This window comes from Pseudomyrmex gracilis, unplaced genomic scaffold, assembly GCF_002006095.1.
Source record: "Pseudomyrmex gracilis isolate BER0280 unplaced genomic scaffold, ASM200609v1 scaffold_136, whole genome shotgun sequence".
NCBI lineage: Eukaryota > Metazoa > Arthropoda > Insecta > Hymenoptera > Formicidae > Pseudomyrmex > Pseudomyrmex gracilis.
In genome coordinates this window covers 98445-114245 of record NW_018020720.1, presented here as the reverse complement: position 1 = coordinate 114245, position 15801 = coordinate 98445, and the positions used below count along the sequence as shown (strand labels likewise).

General features: G+C 36.9%; 3 protein-coding genes across 8 annotated transcripts; 1 reads left to right on the top strand and 2 right to left on the bottom strand.

Moving 5' to 3' along the window:
* Positions 1 to 2334: 2334 nt before the first annotated feature.
* On the bottom strand, positions 2335 to 10075 carry LOC109856818 (protein Smaug homolog 1). Of its 6 annotated transcripts, none has more exons than XM_020432500.1 (9): positions 9769 to 10075; positions 7316 to 7646; positions 6842 to 7157; positions 6246 to 6502; positions 5639 to 5749; positions 4998 to 5366; positions 4731 to 4893; positions 4364 to 4622; positions 2335 to 4257 (listed from the first exon to the last, which is right to left on the bottom strand). In XM_020432500.1, exons 2-9 carry the CDS (start codon positions 7527 to 7529, stop codon positions 4090 to 4092), a joined length of 1857 nt encoding a protein of 618 aa, XP_020288089.1. In that variant the 5' UTR covers positions 7530 to 7646; positions 9769 to 10075; the 3' UTR covers positions 2335 to 4089. The 6 variants fall into 6 exon arrangements, with proteins under 6 accessions (XP_020288089.1, XP_020288095.1, XP_020288093.1 ...); XM_020432506.1 differs by lacking the exon at positions 9769 to 10075 and adding an exon at positions 9515 to 9537; XM_020432504.1 differs by lacking the exon at positions 9769 to 10075 and adding an exon at positions 8931 to 9075.
* Positions 10076 to 11184: 1109 nt separating this feature from the next.
* Positions 11185 to 12624, bottom strand: LOC109856821 (protein yippee-like 5). Its single transcript, XM_020432509.1, has 2 exons — positions 12237 to 12624; positions 11185 to 11885 (listed from the first exon to the last, which is right to left on the bottom strand). Exons 1-2 carry the CDS (start codon positions 12395 to 12397, stop codon positions 11696 to 11698), a joined length of 351 nt encoding a protein of 116 aa, XP_020288098.1. The 5' UTR covers positions 12398 to 12624; the 3' UTR covers positions 11185 to 11695.
* A 1169-nt stretch (positions 12625 to 13793) lies between these two features.
* On the top strand, positions 13794 to 15712 carry LOC109856820 (pyrroline-5-carboxylate reductase). Its single transcript, XM_020432508.1, has 6 exons — positions 13794 to 14254; positions 14393 to 14646; positions 14737 to 14818; positions 14895 to 15031; positions 15107 to 15318; positions 15420 to 15712. The coding sequence occupies exons 1-6, from the start codon at positions 14149 to 14151 to the stop codon at positions 15487 to 15489; spliced, it is 861 nt and encodes a 286-aa protein (XP_020288097.1). The 5' UTR covers positions 13794 to 14148; the 3' UTR covers positions 15490 to 15712.
* The last annotated feature ends 89 nt before the right edge of the window (positions 15713 to 15801 follow it).

Sequence of the window (15801 nt, the reverse complement as noted above, 5' to 3'; positions counted from 1 at the left end):
AAAAAAAATACACGGCGTACGTGGTACATGTTATTCGGACTTTACGGTTAACCAGATTCAATTAAGATGTACTCACGTGCGCGAAGAATCTTGTCAATCGCGTTGTGTGTGAAAAATCACAAAGAGTTATTTTCTCTCTCTCGATGCTTTTTTATATATTAGCAGAATTGTTATCGCATTCGTGCGTGCGCGCGCGCGCGCGCGATTCAACGAGGGAATAATCTCAGGATGAAAAAATGAGAGGTAAAGTTAGAAAAAGTTTGATTTGTGAAAAAAGCCGATACGCACACCAGTTCCGATATTTTTTTTTTCTTTTTGTGTCGCTTGGAAGAAAATTTTATGCCTGTATTCACACACACACACATCAAAAAAAAAAAAGCACAAATTTATCGGCGTTTGCGTGATCGTTTGCGAAACTTGTTGTTATAAGTTTATATACACTCCCTAGAAATATATAAATCCTGAGATTGTTCTCACGTAACACACGCACAAATTAAAAGTTCTATCTAATATATCAACAAAGCGTCGATCTCAAGTTTTAAAAAGAAAATCTCGTTGCTTTCTCATACATTTTGTTATCTCTTTTTCTTACGTATACATACATATATATATATATATGCATATATAATATGTACATGTGTGTGTAAACATGTTAAATTTCATAATTTTTTTTTCCACCATGGCACAAAATGCGAACAAAAATGTTTTTGTTATTGCTGTTGTGTAACAAAAATGTTCGTTTCGAAAGAAACATTATTTTTCTTTGTTAGTACATTGTTTGTGATTTTTGAAAATAACACATTGTGATTTTTTTTTCTTATTATGCGATTAATTGTTCATTATCGCTCGTTCTTACGCATCGTCAGCTTCGCACCTTCGAAAGTCATGAACTATAATCGCCGCCGGTAGTTAATTTTGATCAAGACGCGCAACTGGTCTATAACATGATCTCTAAGTAAAGTGTAAGTACTAAATACAGTGCGTTACCGCTGTATCGTAAGCAATAACACTGCTTGTTGATGGGGATTTTGATGCGACAATCGATTTGACAAAAAATTAACGTAGCGGCGGCCTCGTCTTTCGGAAGGATTGATTGCAATTTTATTTTTCTTATTTTTTTTTTTTTGTTTAGCTTTAATTGTTTTATATATGTATATACGCTTCGCAGATAAAATCTCTTTGCATTTTCTTTATAGTCTTCAGGTCCGGCCCTTTATCAGTTGGAAATTAGATTACACCTCAATTAGATGAAATATAAGTAGTAATTAGAAGATATATAATATATATATATATATATATGAAATATAAGTAGTAATTCTACGCACAGAATGAAATTCCTGATGTCGCTTAGGAGCAGTCTTTGAGCTTTTCTTACATGCGTTCACGTTCGCTTTTATTATTTATTGCGTGCATATATAACAGTGAATGCATAGGGTATATGTGTGTATGTGTAAAGATGAGGAAGTGTAATTTTTCTGGTAATATGTGTGGTGTATATATGTAAATTTAAATGTACAATTAATTAACTATATAAATGTTAAATTGGTAAAAATTAAAAATTGTTTGACTAGCTTTTGATCATTTCTCAAGTTTCAGTTTTTTTTTTTTTTTTCGTCCATAATATACATACAGATAAATATATATATATATATATATATGTATACATAATATATGTATACGTATATATATATATATATACACACACAACTGATCGGAGTTTTTTTTTTTGGTGGTGCTGTTATTGCCGCTGACCAAGTAAAACATATCACGTATGTGTTAACGAAATAGATTGTTATTAAATATGGTTATTTCTTTTGTGTCACGGTTATTACTAAATATAGACAGTTCTTTTTTTTTTCTTTTAGCAGGAGTTATTCCTGGACGATTCATCAAGAAATCACCGCGATCTTACACGTATAGTACCCTATTAGTAGAATATAATTGTGTTACAATAATTGCTAATATACTAATCAACTAACTGTATCTTTAAACTCGATCTCGATAACTATATATCGGTCGTTTTTTTTTTTTATTTATTATTATTTTTTTTTTAATCTTATTCCTCTTGCTCTTTTTCATTTTCTCTCTTTTTCCCCCCAGTCGCGTGTGCTAATTCTTAATATTTTGACAAGTTTTTCCTTCTTCGCAGTCTTATCCAATTATTTTATTCACGCGCCTACGAGGTCCGTGCGAACGGAAGGACATTGAAGCATCCAAGAACTCTAACTCTGACGGATCGCGACGCGTGAATTATTCAGTCTTTCGTTATTTTTATTTATTTATTTTTTTTTTTTATTTTTTTATTTTTCATTTTTCACCTTTCACTTCATGTCATCGATTATTTTATTTCATTCTCTATATGCAATTTAATAAATTTAAATTTTTTGCGGTTGCACAAAAAAATATTATGCTACATATTACTCGCAATGCTACTTTTTCTTTTTTTTAACATGCTATAGATTTAAAAGGGTGAACGTTAAAGCCACAATTCGATGTTGCGCCGTAAAAATGTCGAGCGCCAGTCCCACCTTTTCCTCGAAATTTCGCTGCTACTTTTTTTCGATATCAAACTTCTACATCTCTTACTTACACATCTCGCTCTTCTCATTTTTCTCTCCACTTAAGGCCTTTATTAACCATTATTGTATATATATAAATTTTTTTTTACTCGCGTGTGAAATAGAGCTTCACTTGATTTCTCAAATAACTAACAAAGAAAAAGAAAACAGAGCGAAATGCCGTTCGTTAACTAAAGAGAATCCAAAAAAAAAAACAATCACGAGATCTATTTACGAACTACGAAGCATACACGCTGCCATACGTGCTTTGTCATATATAATCGAGATTGAAGTTTTCAAAGAGACGTTACTACGCGTAGATCCAAAACTCATATGACAAAGTAGAAAATTTTTCTAAGTATGCTCATTCTATGTAAATGGAGTTTACAACAGTACAGTAAGAGCAATTTATATCGTAGTGATTGTAAGAAAATACGAGATAATATTAAAGATAAAAGAATGACGATGGTAGCAGCGGGAATATAGTAGTGATTGTGTTTGTAAAAATAGCAATAAATGATATTGACGCGATTATGAATAGTAGAAGTTAACATAGAAGTAAGTGATGTTAAGGACAATGGTGTATAATATAATAAAAAATATTATAATAATATGACAATAATAATAATAATATAGTAATATTAAAAAGTAAAAATCAGTCCAATTGTTAAAAATTAATTTCTTTAACATTCACTATAACATTTATCTTTTTTCCCCCTGTAGAATCAAATTCCATTTCTTAAAATGGATAACGTGAAAAATTAATATTGCAAAAAAAACCATCGCGTGATGATATAAACGACGCGCGTTTTTTCTTTTTTTGCTTCATTTTTTTTCTCCTATCGCTTCAATTTTTCTGTACTTTCGCGTGCGCTATATATGATTTAAAAAGTCCTTGCTCATAAAATTCTATCATGTATATATGTGTATATATATGGTAAAAGTGTGTGTGTGTGTGAATGTGTTTGTTTGTTTGTACACATATATACCTTTTTTGTTTTTATACACTAGATTTATAATATGAATGCAGCAAATATAGTCGAGGAAAGAATCTATCTTTCTAATAACATTTGGCTAGCCAAATTCTGTCACTTAAATAGCATAAATTGCATTGGTTATAATAAAAAATATGCTTTACACCTGTGTACGTGTGTGTGTGTGTCTATGTGTGTTTGTGTGATAAGTTATTCGATTTTCAAAGAATAATCTATCTCTACCTTTCTCTTAGTAAGAATGTCACGTGTACCGAGACATTTTTCTTCATTTGGTAGATTAAAGCGTAAGTGTGTGTACACGTAGTTATTTGCACACAAAAAAAAAAAAAAAAAAAAAATATACACGTTTCCCTGTTAAAGTCTTACTTTTTTTAAAACGATAACTCACGAATGCGCGCGTTTATCCCGCTCACTCGTGTTTTGGCAAATAGGTGTTTCTCGCAAATGAATTTTCGGACTCAATAATCCGAAAAATAATTGTTGTGTTTAAATGGGACTTACTAAAAAAATTCTTTAGATGTAAAACATATGGAAGATTAGACCTCGCCGAACCCACCAATTGCTTGCTCGGTCATTTCCAAACACAAAGATTCCAGACGGGAATTTATTTCCGGCTCCGTCGTCTCGTTCGTCCCGTTAAGAGCGTGTCTCAGAAAATGATCCCGCGACGCGCTATGCGTGCGCTGCAACGTTTTCTGCAATTGCTATATAAAATAAAAACAAAAAAGAGGCGATGTATCATCAACTGAATAAAAACCCCAATCGTGTGCAAAACTTTGTCAAGATAAATAAAAAAAAAAGTGTTTTTACCTGCAAACTAGTTTCCTGCAAACTCGATCTTTTCTCGGTCATGTGTAGAGTGCGCAAGTTGCTCATGTTCAGGTTATTCATATTATGATTCTGACTGTTTTGCAGATATGGCGTGGATATACTGTTTCGATGCGGAGTCATCATATACTGGTTATTGTGTGCCTGATTATGATGAATGTGATTCAAGCTCGGTTTTCTATTGTGCTGCTGCGGATACCTTCTATTGTTATATCCGTTATGTCCGTAATTGTGTTGCCACCTGAAGTTTCAACGTATCAAGTTAAAAAAACAAAAAAAAAAAAACAACGTTCGCACAATATAGTTCCATCATCTTTTGATCAAAATTTTTTTCCCGTATTCTACTTACTTCGGAGTCGGTCGTGGATTGCCTAGTCTGCTGCGCCATTGCTGCACCTTCTCCTTCTGATTCGGATTAAAACAATCGTGTTGCAGTATCTTCTCGAGAATATTGACGCATCCGCACAAAACGTTATCCTCCGTGTTCTCCATCAAGGCTAATCTACTGCATACTGTGACAAAACGAGAGATCAATTTTTATTTTTTTTTTAAGAAGTTTTTCCAAATACAAATTTTTAATAAAAATCTCAAAACTCTCTCGAACTTTTATACGCACATTTCCCGACTACTTTCGTAAATTGCGTGGGGATGTCTTGGGGATCATTTTCCTGACTCGGTTTCATAGGGGTGGATAAGATTGTTTTGAGTTCTTCCACCGTGTTAATCAACACCGATGAACTTTGCGAAATCGAAGCGTTTTGCATGCCATCGACATTAGACATCAAGCCCTTTTCAAGATTCACGAGCGTGTTGTACCGCTGCTGCAGTTTGGCAATGGAAAGAGCCAGCTTGTGTCTGGCGCCCTTCGTAACTCCTTGATCCGCTAATTGGTCCTCCGTCAATTGTAACATATCCTCGTAACTCATGTTGACAAACAAGTAACTGTACTTATGAAGACGCAATGTCTTAAGCCATGATTGTACATCTAAAAAAAAAAAAAAAAAGAACAAAGTTCACAATTAGATTATCATCAACATTCGTCAAATTTGTGAAAGAGAATAATATCTTATCGGAATTAGATATATAGAAAAACTGACGCGATATCTCTCTTGAGAATTCTAAAGTTAAAAAAAAGATTTAAAAAAAAAAATACAACATACTATATGAAGCTACATAACAAAGCTATAAAAAACAAAAAACAAAAAAAAAAAACTAAATTTCTATCGTCACGCAGTAGCGTTAAAATTGCACATATACCTCTCATGCCACTTGCAAGTGAACGATTTGAAGCATCATCCAAACGACTCTCGCTACGGCTACTTGCACAGGAACTCTGCGGGCTCAATTGACTCAAACCAATAATATTGCCTAAGTAAAAATAATCGCCATTGAAACAGAATCGCAGATATAAACAGAAATTCCGATATATACAGTGTTTTTTTTTTCTTTTCGACTTAAATCCATCTATTCTTGTTAATTTTCTAAAAGGTCCCCCCCCTCTCGTGCTCTACTATCATACACTTGCGTTAATTGCACAATTGTGTAAAATGAACATAAGCTACATATTGAAGATCAAGCACGACTCTTTCCCCACTCAAGAAGAATGGGTGCGTTCGGACAACTCAACGGTTGAGAGATCATCGCTTATGATAGGACTATTCTTCAAAATCTGCTGCTGCGGTTCCAAAAGTACGATCCAATCAGAAGTGATTATCTCTCAACCGTTGTGCAACTGTTGAGTTGTCTGAACGCACCCAATGCCAAAGAAATAGAGGAACTTAAAGTCGTGAGAAAAGCTTGATCCCCTGACGACTTAAGGAAACGCTGTTACACGACACACAAGTTAAAAAAAAAAAAAACTTACTCGAGTGATCACTGGAGACGCTATAGCTGCGCGTTTTCTGTCTGCATAAAGTGTTCAAGTTGTTACTATTACGTTCGACAACTTCGAGGTGATGCGGTGGCATTACCGGCGGCGTCAGACTATTCGAACGATTACGGTGACGATTACTGGACATGGTCGAATATGGTTGCATATTAAACATGCTCGGTTGAATATTGAATAAGTTCGTCTGTTCGTTTGGGTGTTTGTAGTTCCTCTGCCACGGAAGACCTTCCCATCTTCATATATAAAAAAAAAAAAAAGAGATAAGAGTTTGTATGTTATCAATAATCTCATTGATTATCGTCACTCCCTACCTATAATTACATAAGTGTCACATACGGGATTTTCAGTTTATTGCATAGTGACACTTAGAAAGTCATGTTCTTTATGGTCACCAAATATTAAAAAAAAAATATTCATGAGTAAAAATTTAAAATCGAAAGATTCCTTAACTAGAGAAACTATATGAAGCTTTTAAGCTTTTAAACTGCTCTCCTCTAAAATTTGCGTTTTGGAGTTACGGGATTATACGTAGGGAGTGACGTTATATCGCATTGAGATTTTACTTTACTTACCTTGGTGAAGTATTTGGATAATCTTCAAAATTAGTAATAGGCGCACCGCTAATACGATCTTCCAAAGTTGTAAGCCACCGAGCTAAACTCTGTTTGTCTTGATTAGACATAGCTGGATGTATTAGAGTGTAACTCAAGAGCCGTTGCGCTTGTTCGGTGTGCTGTCCAGTACTCGTACAATGATTTATTAACTCTGTTAATGCTACTATATAACTTTCTTTGCACTCTATGTTCCCGGGCCTTAGTAAGGGCAGATGCGTTAAGAGTTGATTAATCGCTACTTCCGTTGTCTCATTTGATAACGCATTGATATAACCTGAAGTAAGAAAAAAGTTTTCAAATTATTACCGTCTGATTAAATTTCAACGTGAACAAGTTAAAAATTTGTTGTTTATTAAACATGATATTCCTTCTGAAAACAAAAACAAAAACAAAACAAAAAAAAGAGCACAATACTAGAAAATTTGTAGTTACTTGGATTGTTGGCATTTTGCTCCTTTGTCTCCAACTCCGATGTAGAGGGCAGCAAACTTTGCATCGCATGTATGATAAACTTTTTTTGAATTGGAGGTATACGACGCACCAGCGCAAATATAACAACAGTTTGTTCGCAATCGTTCCATTGAGAGAATACACGAGTAAGTTCATTTACTTGTTCACAGAAGGGAATACCAGTTGTCCACTTCATTTTGACGACAACGACGACGAAATAAAATTTTTCTTCTAACGTACAGTTTAAAATCACTATTCAAGCCACAGCACTGGTATTTACAGTCTTCAATTCAAGCTTACAAATGCCGGTATTCTGTTTAGGGGAAAAAAAAAAGAAAACAATAATAGAAAAAATTAAATTTCACAAGTTGCCATTGAGTTTGAGAGAAACACATATGGTGTGCAAAACAAAATACAAACAATACAATTTCACACACACACACACAGTCCGAGAAACCCCAACTTCTTAGGAAAAATACTTTTCATGTGCGAATGGCAAAGCGTACAAAAATAAAATTTATCTCAAAATGTTACATTACACATACATGTACATAAATATACAAAAAGAGTTCGTACGCAAACATAAACTTCTACTCACAAAAGATACAAACAAAATTATATACGGATGTAAACATTAAACTTGATGTAAACACAAACTATTTTTTCATCAGGTTTCATTCCTCCGTCATTTTGTTTACGTTAAAAAAATTGGATCTTTGTAAACCAATCGAAACGCTTTTTTTTTTTTTTTTTCATGTGCTGCGAAATTTACGAATAGCACAGACAGCGTGCGCCGTAAAAGGTACGTCGTTCTCTCCCCGCGAGAGAACACACGCGTTTGTTCAAAATCACTCGTCAAAACGAAAGTTTTTTTCTATCGCTGCGCTGTTATACTAACAGATCTCTATTCGAGCGGTCGCGCGGAAACAAAAAAAAGTTTTTCCTTAAAAACGTCGCGATCTTCATCGGACGTGACGAGAGAGAGATAAAACCGAACGATAATGTGATAACGGGGGGGGTTTGACGTTCCGCGGATTTTTGTTGTCACAGATGAACGATTGTCACACGCAACAGTCGATACGCGCCTCTTGTCAATCAAAAGCTATCAATCCGCGTTTTCCCTAAGAAACGGATTTTCCTTATTGCCCGCCCCCCTCCCCCCCCCCGCTCTTTCGCAACGTCATCATCGCCCGCGCGTACGTACAACGTAAACGCGCAATATATATATATATACACAATACCGATTTCCTACGAAGAGACATTAGGCGCGACATAACCTCAAACCCTGTGTCCTACGTGTGTGTATATATGCACACACAAGCCAGATAAGAATTCCACTGAGGTCAAGTTTGTTTACCCCGCGCGCGATGCGCGTGTATATTTATAGCCCTTTCCTGCGCGATCCGCTGGCGATCCGTTCGGCGGTGCAATGGCATCGCGCGCGCGAGAGACACGGAACGATGTGGAAGAGGAAGACAGAGAGAGAGACAGAGAGAGAGAGAGAGAGAGAGAAAGAGAGAAGCGCTTTGCGGGGGAAGAAGCAAGCGTTGTTCGATGACGACGACGACAACACTTGGCACTTAAAAATTTTCCTTACATCCGGAAAAAGTATCGCGCGCACTCTCCGGATGACCAACGTGGCGGTCACTTTTGTCCATCTCACGCGGTTTTACCGGAAACCGAAGAGAATTTTCAGGTATCACCGTCTCTCGTCCCGTCCTTGTCTCAACGTCTGCCTACACGTCACAGGCGTAAGAACGAATGAGAGAGAGAAAGAATGAAGAGGAACAAGAAACAGAGAGAGAGAGAGAAACCGGTGACGAACGAGAAAGAGACGCACGAGAGAGAGAGAGAGAGAGAGACGCACGCGTATATACATGTACGTATATTAAAACGCGTTGGCGAAAGGCACACGAGGACGAAGCAACGAAAACACACAAGGGAGGAAAAATAAAAACTAAAAGTCTCTCCGTCCGCTCGCGGCCGATCCGTCGTCCCGGGAACGATCGAGAAAGAGACAGAAAGAGAGACAGAGAGCGATCGATCGATCGGCGATCGGATCTCGGAAGCAAAACAAAACTCTACACACAACATACAACACAAGGGGGATGGTTGAAAAATGCACAAATAATAGCGACAATAGCTTCGTTGCGGCTTGTCGAAACCGAGGGGTGGACGGACCAAATATACTCGAGAGAGGCGGTGAACGACACAACGGAACGCGTGTTGTCCTCTTCCACACGGTCTCGTCGCGCCGATTAATTCGCACCGAGAGCAAAAAAAAAACAAAAACAAAAACAGAAAAAAAAAACAATACGCGAGAGCGCACACACGAGAGAGAGTCTCTCTCCTTTCCTTTTTCTCCTCTCCCTTCACTCCGCGGGTTTCACGCGATGCGAGCAAAAAAAACAAGAAAAAATGCATTTTATGATTACCGTGTATATATGGTAAAGGTGGACCGATCGACGAGAGAGAGAGATCGCTTTTACTTGGGCAACCACGCACTCTTTTTCCGGTGCCGCGTTGACGACGGCGACGACGACGACGCACAAATTTACAGCATTTTACTCGGTGTCCGGTGATTTTGAGAAACATCTATCCACCATGCGGCGCGGCAAGGACTACATGACCACACTCGCTTCGCTATCGTTGTTGTCGTCGGTGCTGCTGCTGCTGCTGCTGCTGCCTTCGTCCTCTAATGCCCTGGCGCCTCTGTTTGGGAAATTGCTGTTGCATGACGCTCCGTCGCCTCTCGCTTATTCCGTTGTGAGATTGGTCGCGACGCCAACCAGGACGACCAATCGTAACGAATCCGCGCGCCACCGGCGCACCAATTCGTTTCTTCCCGCGGGTGCGTCGACCGCACGTAGTCGCACACACACATACACACACACACGTATATAAATATGTGTGTACGTACAACGACGTAATTCAACCGTGCCTACGTTGTTTATTATTACCTTTTCTCTCGTCTCTCTCTCTTTTTCTCTCTCTCTCTCTCTCTCTCTTGCGTATTATTAGTTAGATTATAATTGAGAGATCGTGTTCTGAGAAGATCGTCTTTCTACTTCACTGGAGTATGAAAAAGTTTATTGAAAAAATATTCCGCGACGCCAAACGAAAACATTCTGTGAAATATAGTCGCGTCTGAAGGAAAATGATATAAACTGACGTTTTTTTTTTAATAAAACACAAAAATACGTAAGTTGTAAAAATATAAATGTTTCAAGTATTTTCTTGTAAAGATACTCAAAACCATCGTTCCGAGTGCTGTATAAGTATATCTCAATTTTGATAATGGATATCTCTTATCTGTTATACCGCGAGTGTAATCAGTTCTCGTTTTTGATACTTGATGACGGCGTGTTGTAATTAACATTCGAAACCGATCGGTATATTAAAACAAAAAAAAAAAACGCTCTTCAAACCCGAAAACCATCGACGAATGTCAAGTTCTCGTTTTTCCGTATTTACATAATATATATACAAACGTTTGTTTATATCGAGCAGAACAATGACTTTCAATCGAGTTTGCGAAAACTTATTGTACCACAAAATACGGTTGTTGTTGTTTAAATTACAAAAATTATCGTTAACGTCAACAACATACGAATTTCAACGTCGCGATCATCGTTATTCGCTTCGAATATAAACAATGAGAATGAAAATTTATATTCAAAGCAATATTTATGCTAAAGACATTAGAACACGTTTCACAATATATCCGTCCAGGTGTGACTCCTACTGGAAACGTGTATAAATAAAACTTATGTAAAAATGTTCTGACATTTTCATTTATTGCACTCATTCACAATATACACTAATTTACTCGCTAAAGTCTCTGTATGTTCTTTTTTTTTTTTTTTTTTTTCAAGTTTTTGACAAATATATTTGCCAGAAGTACGAGAGAGAAGTCTGTTTTATCTACAGGAAAATAGTGTGTAATAGTGTATTTTTGTTTTTTTTTTTATTCTTAGTTTATATATATATATATATAGATTCAACAACCATTATGAATAAGATGTGATACAAAATATATAGATTAAGATTGACATACAAAGGATTAAATTCTACGCTATTATATTTGTGGTGTTTATATATATAAAAAGGAGAAATCATATCCTATTCACAAAAATGTTGAATGTCGCTTATCACATCAATGAGCTTTGTCAATACTTGGCTATGCGTGAACAAATTGGTCACTAATAACCAAAACGTCCAGTTATAATAATTGACAAGGTTTAAACCGAACTGTTTATAAAAAGTTACAACTCATGTGGTTAAGACCCATGTTTAAGTTCCTTAAATGTACTAATAAAAAAAAAAAAACAAAAAAAAGCACGCTATATTTGGTATTAAATATTAAATAATCTCATTCAATCCGTCGCTCTCTGTAACAAGAGCTCGTTCCAAGATAACACGTCCTTCTTTGTATCGCTGCTGCTCGTCTGTTGCAAATTCATAAATCCATCCGAGCTTAGCGTCACAATTTTTGCAGCTGACATCTCGAACCATATGACGACCCGTCAGCATCACTCTATCCTGTACCTCACTGTGCATTATTTCATAGAGTTAAATCGCGTCTACATCATCATCATAAATCATTGAAATATATAATAAAACACTTGGTAGTAGTAGGTATTCACATCAAAATTGCTCGAGTTTTGCATTTTTTTTTTTCTTTTTTCTTTGCTCATGTTTCTTACAAAATTTGAACATAGAGTAGTTGTGTGGAAAAAGAAAAAAAAAACAAATTTGGCAAGTGCAAACACACAATAGCAGAATCCAACAGCCTGATGTGAACATGTAGTAGGTAACAAACATCGCGTTTTGTTAGAAAAAAACAAAAAAAACAAAAAAAAAACAATTTCTCTGTCTGATGTTAAAATTATTACGGGCGCACCTATAATTCAGATTGACGACCTTGCTGAAGAGAAAAGCGCGTCCCGTGGCACCCGTAAAACGCGTGCTGACGAGGTGTGACCTGTTGGTGAGATTGGTATCGCATGATGCGCAAGAGAACAGACGAGTGCCACCGATGTGCTCGAGAAATATTACTCCCATCTTGGAAAGGTGGTGCGACTGGGGGGATAAAACTTTTTCGTCGCGTGTTTTTCAATCTGTGCGCTCTCGGCACAATTTTGAATTAATTTATTTTTCAACGTTTCACCGAATCGGCGAACACACGCACACAATCGGTCCGCGCAGGAAACAAAAAGTCACGCAACTGTCAGCGCGCCATATGACTGTCCTTACCTACCACACGTGCAAGTACGCACGTATATATAGTATGTACACATCCAAGAACTGGCGAGATATAGACGCGGGGACCTAAAGAGCAAGACGCGCGGTTTCTCTAGAGGTAAAACATAGCGCCAGCGAGCGCTGTACCAACTAACTTGTAGCCAATCGCTTGTCCACACCATAGACGTAGAATGTATAGACTACGCGTTTCCTATTTTTGCCATGTTAAGAAAATGGATGCGTTCAGACAACTCAACGGTTGAGAGATCATCACTTATGATAGGACTATTCTTCAAAATCTGCAGCGGTTCCAAAAGTATTATCCAATCAGAAGTGATTATCTCTCAACCGTTGTACAACTGTTGAGTTGTCTGAACGCACCCAATGTCTTCAACGTTGAGAGAGACAGGTTTGGTTTGGTGCTGTTGTGGCTCAGGCTGTGTTCCAAATTTACTGCCAGCACGCTGCCAGTGCTAAAATTGTATAATATATGTGACTTAAACTATAGATCTTTAGCGCTGGCAGTNAATTTTGAAACACAGCCTCAGTGGACCTGTTAAGCTAGTCCATACGCCATTGAGAGAGACAGCTGGTGTTGAACATAGACGTATAATATATAGACTGCGCGTTCCCTACCTTTGCCATGTTAAGAAAATGTCTTCAACATTGAGGCCTGGTTTATGCGGGCAATAACTGTTAACTTATGCCGGAACCGGTAGAGTTTAACTATAGGATTCCAATACTTCTGTTTATACGCATTCGGCAATTTTGTATAAACAGAAGTATTAAAATCATATAGTTAAACTTTACCGGTTCCGGCATAAGTTAACAGTTATTGCTCGCATAAACCAGGCCTGAGAGAGACAGCTGGTGTTGAACAGTAGCCTCATCTTTGTCTAGCGAAGTAGTGGGGGAAAAAGAAGTCTTCGCTGATTGATAGAATAGTAGTGGAAAAGTGAGGGTAGAAAAATAGTGGGGGTTAAGAAGAGTGAAAGAGATTAAGGGGTGATGGCAGGTTACAGGTGGTATGAAACAGTAAGGTCCTGATCCCACCACAGACATTGATAGACAGAGAGAGAGAGTTACTGTTCAAAGTATGTTGTCTCTCTCAACGTTGAAGACATCTTTTCAGCCAAACGCGCAGTCTATATATTCTACGTCTATGGTCCACACCATAGACGTATAATATATAGACTGCGCGTTTGGCTGAAAAGATGTCTTCAACGTTGAGAATATATTATACGTCTATGGTCCACACAACCGCGTCGTGTCGATAATGTCGCTGCTCTTCCTTCCTATTTTCTCCTCCCAAAACGTTCCCCCAAAGAGGAAACCACCCCTTTTGCTCTCATACCCCCCCCCCCGCGTCTATATTGCGCGGATTCTTGATGAGTTCTGTGTGTGTACGTGTACACACATATACTTAAATAAAAGTACATCCAACGCACGTGTCGCGCAGAACGTTAGATATCTTATCGTAAGAGAAAACCTAACGCACGTGCTCCGTCGCTCGAAGCTATTTTTGATATATTCGAAAAACGAAGTTTATCGCAACAAACACCGCTGTCAACATGATAGAATATAAAACTATAGAGAAATATCTAAAATCTCTTAAAGTTGGATTCATCGGGGGTGGAAATATGGCTAGCGCCATAGGTGCTGGTTTAATTCGCAAAGGTAATTTAATTCTCCTGTCTTTGTTTATTTATTTATTTATTTTTTATTATTTTTTTTTTGGCAAATCTAATTGAAACAGAATCACGCCACAAAGATGTATACGTGTTGGTTATTTACATACGTAACACTCACACACAGGTGTATTAAATCCGGACAATATTTGGGTTTCCGGCCGTACTAACAGAACGCACGAGTTTTGGAAGGATTTGGGCGCCCATTTCACATTGAAGAACAACGAAGTTGTGAACAACTGCGAAGTCATATTCTTGACAGTGAAGCCAAATATACTGGACGACGCGCTCAAAACTATACCAAAAGTATCTGGTGAAAAATTGGAGAACAAACTTTTTGTCTCGGTGATGGCTGGAGTACCTTTGGAAGTCTTACATACTGTATGCGCAAGAGCAAGATTTTATGTAACAGTCAGAAAAGTAAAGATTTTTGTTTTGACACGACAATTTTAACGTATGAAATAATTTCAGAAACTATCGGCAGTTGTGACCGCACCAAGAGTAATTAGATCCTTGCCGAACACACCTATGATGGTTGGGGAAGGAATTACAGGTACGTTATGAGAAATTATTTGTGTAGATTTAACGTTGAACAATTGATTTATCTCCAATCTAAGTGTGATTTTTAGTTTACAGCAGTGAGAATGCTGAACAAGAAGATTTGGAATTAATAGACGTTTTGTTCTCCTACATTGGTATGAGTCAAAATATTCCAGAAAGCCTTATGAATGCTACCGGAAGTCTAACGGGTTGTAGTCCGGCATTTGTAAGTTGTTACAACACTCTCGTTCCATGTGTAGAGAAAACTGGTAACACATTTGTAACTTTAGTATGCGTTTAGGCATATATTATTATAGAAGCGTTGGCAGACGGAGCTGTGAGAAGAGGTGTGCCAAGACCAATGGCCACCAAATTTGCGGCGCAAGTACTGATAGGCGCTGGGAAAATGGTGCTCGAAACCGGACGACATCCTGGCCAATTGAAGGATGAAGTATGTTCACCCGGCGGTACCACCATCGCTGGTGTTCATGCTTTAGAAGTAGGAGGTGTCAGGTACAATTCGCATAAAAAGTTTATTTTATATATTTTTATACTATTGATTATACGTAATGAATTTTATTGTTCCGCAACCAATTTCAATTTATTTTTTACAGAGGATCCATGATGAACGCCATTACGGCTTCTGTTGATAAAACAAATGAATTAACATCTTTGTCGAAATAAATTTTCTTTGTTTTAAATTAGTATAAATGTTATTTCTATAAATTATATATACATGTACATATACATCATATGATCGTAGAGTGAGTAAACACATGTTCATTGTCAAACAATGATAGATCAAATAGATCAAATAGTCTCATTACATCTTTTTGTATGTTTATTTAATAGAAGAGATTGTATAATTTATCTTAGGAATTTTTTGTATTTTGTTTTGCAAAATTATGTAAATTATGTCTTATAAGTATAAATTTTTAAATGTTATTAAGTGCAAATTATTTATTTTTGCATATTAATATATATATATTAATATAT

What these genes read in the sequence shown, in the direction of transcription:
- LOC109856818 (XM_020432500.1), bottom strand. Translation starts at nt 7,529, where the DNA reads ATGAAGTGGACAACTGGTATTCCCTTCTGTGAACAAGTAAATGAACTT. An exon ending in GCAAAATGCCAACAATCCAA is followed by an intron (nt 7,158 to 7,315) that starts GTAACTACAAAT and finishes TTCTTACTTCAG; the next exon opens with GTTATATCAATGCGTTATCA. An exon ending in ACTTGCAAGTGGCATGAGAG is followed by an intron (nt 5,367 to 5,638) that starts GTATATGTGCAA and finishes TTTTTTTTTTAG; the next exon opens with ATGTACAATCATGGCTTAAG.
- LOC109856821 (XM_020432509.1), bottom strand. Translation starts at nt 12,397, where the DNA reads ATGGGAGTAATATTTCTCGAGCACATCGGTGGCACTCGTCTGTTCTCT. An exon ending in GTCGTCAATCTGAATTATAG is followed by an intron (nt 11,886 to 12,236) that starts GTGCGCCCGTAA and finishes AATAATGCACAG; the next exon opens with TGAGGTACAGGATAGAGTGA.
- LOC109856820 (XM_020432508.1), top strand. Translation starts at nt 14,149, where the DNA reads ATGATAGAATATAAAACTATAGAGAAATATCTAAAATCTCTTAAAGTT. An exon ending in GGTTGGGGAAGGAATTACAG is followed by an intron (nt 14,819 to 14,894) that starts GTACGTTATGAG and finishes TGTGATTTTTAG; the next exon opens with TTTACAGCAGTGAGAATGCT. An exon ending in TTAGAAGTAGGAGGTGTCAG is followed by an intron (nt 15,319 to 15,419) that starts GTACAATTCGCA and finishes TATTTTTTACAG; the next exon opens with AGGATCCATGATGAACGCCA.